This window comes from Mesitornis unicolor, unplaced genomic scaffold, assembly GCF_000695765.1.
Source record: "Mesitornis unicolor isolate BGI_N332 unplaced genomic scaffold, ASM69576v1 scaffold6564, whole genome shotgun sequence".
Lineage (NCBI taxonomy): Eukaryota > Metazoa > Chordata > Aves > Mesitornithiformes > Mesitornithidae > Mesitornis > Mesitornis unicolor.
In genome coordinates, this window is record NW_010180693.1 from 1 (window position 1) to 7,274 (window position 7,274).

The 7,274-nt window shown below is 56.2% G+C and overlaps 2 protein-coding genes across 2 annotated transcripts in view; one reads left to right on the forward strand and one right to left on the reverse strand.

Annotated features, from left to right (window-relative positions):
- Positions 1 to 34: 34 nt before the first annotated feature.
- Positions 35 to 3,789, forward strand: DNAJB13 (DnaJ (Hsp40) homolog, subfamily B, member 13; the record flags this gene model as incomplete). The annotated part of the gene is made up of 7 exons (XM_010183153.1): positions 35 to 137; positions 417 to 578; positions 1,063 to 1,220; positions 2,371 to 2,484; positions 2,922 to 3,035; positions 3,124 to 3,200; positions 3,636 to 3,789. Coding segments are annotated over 7 exons (882 nt in total), but the record flags the coding sequence as incomplete, so codon positions are not given.
- A 2,256-nt stretch (positions 3,790 to 6,045) lies between these two features.
- The window catches only part of LOC104539584 (mitochondrial uncoupling protein 3-like), a 2,122-nt gene continuing 893 nt past the window's right edge, over positions 6,046 to 7,274 (reverse strand). The window contains 4 exon segments of the mRNA XM_010183154.1: positions 6,046 to 6,142; positions 6,283 to 6,463; positions 6,544 to 6,645; positions 7,240 to 7,274. The exon segment at positions 7,240 to 7,274 is cut by the window's right edge and continues 12 nt beyond it. Coding sequence (XP_010181456.1) covers positions 6,046 to 6,142; positions 6,283 to 6,463; positions 6,544 to 6,645; positions 7,240 to 7,274 — 415 coding nt within the window.

The following is a 7,274-nucleotide window of genomic DNA, read 5'->3' on the forward strand; positions in this document are numbered from 1 at the left end:
TTCCAACCAAATGATTCTATGATTCTCTGATAGTTATCGGAAGCTGGCCTTGAAGATCCATCCCTTAAAATGCAAGGAGCCCTGGGCACCAGAGAGGTTCAGGCAGCTGGCGGAGGCCTACGATGTGCTCAGCGACCGTAAGTGAGGGGATGATTCTCTAGGGGCTGGACGGAGGGTGAAGCATCTCTGTTCTGGCCAGAGGTGTACTTAGGTTTGAACCTGCGGTCACTGGCGCAGCCAGGGAGGTGACAGCAGCTCTGTGGCCCACAGCCAGGCTGGTTACTGAATCCATCCCAGTTTGCTGCTCTCAAGGTGGCAGTTGCTTTTTCAGTCTCTGCCCAAGGAAAGCCTGGATCTCAGGCTCTCCCCCAGCATGGCAGAGCATGGCCATTCCCATGTCCTCCTTGTTCCCTAAGCCATGAAGAAAGGCATCTACGACAAATTTGGAGAAGAAGGTCTCAAAGGTGGCATACCCTCTGAGTTCAGTGATGGCAACCCCTGGACTGAAGGCTACGTGTTTCACAACAACCCTGACAAAGTCTTCAAGGAGTTCTTTGGTGGAGACAACCCATTTGCAGGTAGGTAGAGGGGATCTTTGGGGTGACCAAGGTCGCATCTGTGGCTGCTGTGAAGCTATGTCCACAGCCAGCTCTGAGCTTTAAACTTGTACGGGGATGTTTCCCTGCCCAGTTACTCTCAGATCCCACTGGTGCTGCTGGTCCCCAATGCTTGGAGGTTACATCCTGACTGCCCCCAGTCTTGGGTGGGAGTGCTCAGGCTGTTAGCTCTCCCTGCTACTGCTAGGACCCTTTTCTTGGAGGATTTCCATCAGAAAGAGGGAGCAGGTTGGTAAGACTGGTGTAAACATGTGAGCAAGATAAAAACCCTCCTGGAGACAAAACTGCTTCACTTGAGGAGGAAGGTGGTCCCAGGCAGAAGCAGATAGGAGGTTTCCAGGTGACAAATTTGGGGTGCTCAGCTTCCATTATAAGGATATCCCAGGGACACCCTTCCCCCACCTCTGATATGAGTGAGGTGACCCTCTCTTGCTCGCTTCTGCAGAGTTCTTTGCCGAGGATGGCTCAGAGTTAACCCTGCCCTTTGGAGGGCTGCAAGGACGAGGAGCAATGAAGCAAGACCCCCCGATAGTGCGAGATCTCTACCTCTCCCTTGAAGACCTCTTCTATGGCTGCACCAAGAAGATTAAGATCTCCCGTAGGGTAGGAGCAGTGGGGAGCAAGTGGGGATGCGCTCGGCAGGGTGGGGAATTTTGGGCTGTACTCTCAGGGTAGGATGTTTCGGCAGAAATTCAGCGCAAGAAGTGATGGGAAAGTGATGGTGCTCATCTGTACGCACAGCTGCCTTGCTGTGGAGTACGAGCTGTCTTCACTCTCCTCCCTGCTGGCTTGCACGTGACTGGTTGAGCAGAGCTGTCATTAGCCCCTCTCTTTGGGCACCTCGGTGTCACACATCACCTCCCTGTGATGTCCCTTGGGGGTATGACACCCCTGCAGAGAAGGACTTGGGGGTTCAGGTGGACAAAACGTTGAATGTGAGCTGGAAACATGCGCTTGCAGCCCGGAAAGCCAACTCTATCCTGGGCTGCATCTAAAACAGCGTGGTCAGCAGGTGAAGGGAGGGGATTATATCCCTCTGGTCCTCTCTGGTGAAACCCCACCTGCAGTCTTGCATCCAGCTCTGAGGCCCCCAACAAAAGAAGGACATGGAGCTGTTGGAGCAGGTCCAGAGGAGGCCACAGAAATGATCAGGGGCTGAAGCACCTCTGCTATGGAGACAGGCTGAGAGAATTGGGGTTGTTCAGTCTGGAGAAGAGAAGGCTTTGGGGAGACTTTAGAGTAGCTTTCCAGGACCTGATGGGGCTACAGGAAAGCTGAGGAGGGACTTTTTACAAGGGCATGGAGCGATAGGACAAGGGGGAATGTTTTTAAACTGGAAGAGGGTAGATTTAGACTGGATATTAGGAAGAAATTCTTTACTGTGAGGGTGGTGAGACACTGGCACAGGTTGCCCAGGGAAGCTGTAGATGCCCCCTCCCTGGCAGTGTTCAAGGCCAGGTTGGATGGGGCTTTGAGCAGCCTGGGCTGGTGGGAGGTGTCCCTGCCCATGGCAGGGGTTGGACTGGATGAGCTCTGAGGTCCCTTCCAACCCAAACCACTCTGTGATTCCATGACAGACTGAGCAGCTGCCCAGAGGTGACTGCACCATCTGCAGGGCTGTGTCTGGCTCTGCAGGGTCATGATCCAGCCCAGGATGGAAGCAGCACCTGGTGCTGGCTGCTCTGATGACAGAGCAGAGCGCCCACATCTCAGACAGGACCCAGCTCTCCTGACACCCTCATTTACCACCCAGGTGATGAATGAAGATGGTCGAACGAGCACCATCAAAGATAAGATCCTAACGATCGACGTGCAGCCAGGGTGGAAGCAGGGCACCAGAATCACCTTTGAGAAGGAAGGAGACCAGGTAATGACCAGAGCATGAAGATCTGGGCCTGGTTTTCTTGGGACCGACCATGCGCTCTTTGCAGGTTTCCCATTTCTGCAGGCTGTGGGTAGTTGGTGCCATGGTTAATGGGGTGATTCAGTGTTGCTATGCTCAGAAACATTTGAAGGAGCCCTTCTTGCCTGAGATTTCCTTAGGATAAATACAAAAATTATTGAAAGGGGTGGTTTTCTGTCTGGCATCGTGTTTGTGAAACCCAGTCTGCCTTCAGTAAGCTGAGGAGGAGTCTTTTATCAAAGACTGTTTTTTTCTTTCTTAAAGGAAGAAAATACCTTTCCCTTCTCCGGCTGAAAGCAGCAACAAAAGGGCAGGCATTTGTGTCACCTTTCCCTGTATAAAATCCTTTATTTTACACTAAACCATTTCCAGGTGCATTTTTTTTTTCTCTTCAATTTTAGGGTCCCAATGTTATTCCAGCTGACATCACCTTTGTTGTCCAAGAGAAACTCCACCCTAGGTTTAAAAGAGTCAATGATGACCTGACTTATGTCACCACCATCCCCCTGGGAAAGGTAAAGAGCCAAGCAAGGAGCCAGCCCCAGCTCACGTTAACCCTCTGAGCTGCAACCGCAGCTCTGGGTCCCGCTCTGTGCTTTGCAGGCGCTGATCGGCTGCTCGGTGAACGTGAAAATGCTGGACGGGAGGCTGCTGAACATCCCCATCAACGACATCGTGGAGTGAGTGTCATGGCTGGTGGGCTCAGGTGGTCAGATGGGGCCTTTCTGCAGAACCTGGTGGCCAAGGAGGTGAACAGGCACTTGAGAGGAACCTGAGCGTTGGTCTGTTCCCCATCGGCACTTCGTAGGATCACAGAATGGTTTGGGGCTGCAGGAGGATGCCCACCATGGGCTACTGCTCTGGTCTGGGGCCAGGATAGAGCTTGGAGTGGGTGGGTGGAAGACTGGAGTGAAAGCAGGGCTGGGTGGTACAGCCTGCAGGGCGAGGAACCTGGGGACATGAGGCTGGAAGAAGAGGGCAGGCTGCTGGTTGAAGCTAGAGAAGGAAACTCGCCCTAAGAAACCTGCTCAGGTTCCTGCACGTGGATGCGGTGGGGTTCGGTGCCATGGGGGATCATCTCAGGGTTCTTCTCAGCCCCTCCCTTTGCTTTGCAGCCCCAGTTACCGTAAAGTGGTGCCAGGGGAGGGGATGCCGCTGCTCCAGGACCCCCGGCGCAAGGGTGACCTCCTCATCTACTTCAACATCTGCTTTCCCAAGAAGCTCGTGCCTGAGCAGAAAGCACTTTTAAGAAGCGCTCTCCTGTCCTAGGGGACAGTGACCTTCCCGCTCTTCTCCCACCCATAAAGCTCTGGGCCCAGCACTGTGACCAGGTAGAGATTGTTTCCAAAACCACAGCACCCTTGAGGCTGTTTCCCCTGGGACTTGGATCCATCGTGCTTTCTGGACTCTTCTCCCTCACTGCCACCCCGCAGCAGTGGCATCATGGCGACGGGGAGGGTGATGGAGGATTTTGCGGGGATTGGACTCAGTACAGCTCACTACAGCTTTCTTCTGGGTGTGGGGCTGGCAGATGTCATCCCTTTTGGTGTTGGTGAGCAAGGTGCCACCAGGGATGTGGCGATGGCAGCACTGGGCTCAGGAGGGAATCTCCTGCCAGTGGCCATCAGGTCCTGTTTCAGCTGCTCGTAGGGTGATGAACATCATGATGATACGGCAGCATGGCCCTGGGAGCGAGGGTGTGAACCTGCTAGAGAGGTTGGGGTCATCACATCCCATCCCACAGTGATGGTGCCTCCACCCTAGAAGCAGCTGTGTTGTGGAAGAGGATGGAGATGGTGGTGAAACCCTACTCATCCCTTCTAGAGCACTTTGGGCCCCTTGTTTCTGAGCAGGGTGAGGGCACAGCGCCCAACACCTCCGGTACTGCCCCAGAGCAGCATTCCTGTACCTCATCTTCATCACATTAATGGGGGAGGCAACAAGTGTGGTGCAGAAACTGGCCCCAAAGGCAGATGCAAAGTGGCAGGGGTGCTGTCTGCCCAGCAAGAGCCATGGTGGGGTTTGTGAGCCTGGATTATGGTAGGGACACAACCCAGGGGCTCCTTCCCCACATGAGGTGGATGCTTGGGATGGAAGTTGGCTGCAGCCCCAGCCATGGCTCTGCAGTAGAGCCCGGGGCCACAGCGCTTGTGAGGTGGGACTTGAGAAGCATCTTCTTGAGGAGATTGTAGGCCACCAGCTTGGCACTGTTCACAGCACCACAGGTGAAGCTGGGAGATGTTCCTGAGGGAACCAGAGCTGTCAGAGCTGCAGTGCTGGAGCACCCTGTGGGGGTCCCTGGGGGCTGCACCCACCTCCCTGCAGCCTGCAGGCACCCTCCTCCTTGGCGATGATCCTGGAGGCATCTACGGTGCCCCGGTGGTGCTGGTCGCCCTCTCTGCCCTGCAGGTGGCTGTCCCAGTCATGATGAACTTCATGGTGGCCGCTGGGGGCATCTCAGGGACCTTGAACCCAACCATGGTGCAGAGAGGAGCAAGAAGGGGTCCCCCCAAAGAGGTGTGAGGGTGGAGGTTGAGGGCCCCAGCTGCAGGGATTGGGGATGGTTGTGGCCAGGGACCCCCACACCTACCTCACTGCATGATGGGGCTTGGGGAAGGGTGGGGAACCCCTGCCTGCACCCTACTTTTACCGCACTCAAGGCAGCTGGGAAGAGGATGGAGGGGTCCTGGGGCAACCAGAGGAGGGGGCCTTACAGGGGGATTTAGATTCCCTAGGAGAACTGGAGTGGGAGGATCCAGGTTTGAGGCCCGGTGCTTACAGGTTGGACACAGGGTCCCCCATTCATGGGGTGGGAAGGGGGGGACTGGGCACAGCCATCACCATGGCATCAAGGCTGCACATCCCATCATGGATGGCTGAGCCTTCCTTGGGGCTGTGAGGGTGCACCCACTAGTGGAACATGCAGCTGTGAACCCACACACCTGACTTCCATGTTGATTTATTTCCCTGATCACAGAAATCACCTGCACTAAAGTCAATCCCTGATGGTGTGCGACACCTTGGGAGCCAAATGCCTCTTTTGCTTTTGGACAAGGCCGTTTCCTTTGGGCTGGAGGCCAGTGGCCTTCCAGGGCTGAGAGAATGACTTTAAACCACCCCCCAAAAAACCAAGGGAGGTCCAAGCGATCAGACCCCATAGGGGCGATTTATTGGAAGCATCAGTTAAGGAATGACAGCAACCGCCGCATCCCCCGGCCCTCGCCTCGCTCCTCCCTGTCCACACCCCTCACGTTGTTCCCACTGCTGCTGGGAAGCGCTGCTCGTCCTGGCTGGAAAACCCATCAACAGTTTTCCTTCCTCCCTAAACTCCTCTCTGGAATGCTCCGTTCTCCCACGTTTCTCCCCAAACATCATCGTTTCTTCTTCCATCTTGCTGGTTCCTTTCAGGGGATCCCCATCATGTTGGGGGTGTTTGGCATTGCTGCTCCCTTGCCACTTTGGTAATTAATATAATTTACTCCTGTGTCTCGCCAACGCTGACGAGAGGGGCCGGGGTGAGCGGGGTCAGGACTGGGCCAGTGTGGCGGCGCGCTGCAGCTGCTCGTAGGCGATGAACATCACCACGTTCCAGGAGCCGAGCCGCAGGAAAGAGGGGACGAACCTGCACCGGGAAAAGCAGTGCTGGAGGAGACAGCACAGGATGTCCCTGCGGCCCCCAAAGCCCTGTCTGGTGCCCCAGTGTGAAGCGGAGCCGTGTTGTACCGAATTTGTGGGTGCTCAGCAGGGCATCCTCGAACTCACCCCTTGTAGAAGCCGGTGAGGCCGTCCTGCATGAGCAGGGCGAGGAGGCAGCTGAGCACATTTCGGTACTGCCCGGGGCTGGAGTTCATGTACCGCGTCTTCACCACATCCACCGGCGATGCCACCACCGTGGCGCAGAAACCGGCCCCGAAGGCGGCCACAAAGTGGCAGGGGAGGTTGTCTGGGGGGCAGAGCCAGGGCGGTTTAGGGTTGCAGTGATGGGGATGGCACCTGGCTGCGTCCCCTCCCCACCACCCTCACCCGTCATCAGCTGCGACCGCAGCAGCGCGTCCTTGATGAGGTCGTAGGTGACGAGCTCCCCGCAGTTGACGATGGCGTTGCGGGCGATGTTGGGCAGTGTCCCTGTGCAGCAGGAGGGTGACATCAGGGGTGGTGATCACTTCCCCTCCTGGAGCATCCTGGATGGGTGCCTCAGCTCTGGTCTCCCTGTCCCCATCTCTGTCCCCATCCCAGTCCCCATCTGCATCCACAATCCCATTCCCATTCCAACCCCCTTCCTCATCCCCATTCCCATCTCCGTTCTCATCCTTGTTCCCATCCCCAACCCCATCCCCTTCCTCCTCCCCATCTGCATCTGCCATCCCATTCCAATCCCCTTCCTCATCCCCATCTCCGTCCTCATCCCCTTCCCCATCCCAGTATCCCCATCCCAGTCCCCATCTGCATCCACAATCCCATTCCCATTCCAACCCCCTTCCTCATCCCCATTCCCATCTCCGTTCTCATCCTTGTTCCCATCCCCAACCCCATCCCCTTCCTCCTCCCCATCTGCATCTGCCATCCCATTCCAATCCCCTTCCTCATCCCCATCTCCGTCCTCATCCCCTTCCCCATCCCAGTACCCCATCCCATCCCCACCACTCCCTGTCCCAGTCTCCATCCCTATCCTCATCCTTATCCCATCCCTGTCCCCACCCCAGTCCCCATCCCCCCTACCTCTCCACAGCCCGCAGACACCCTCCTCCCTGGCG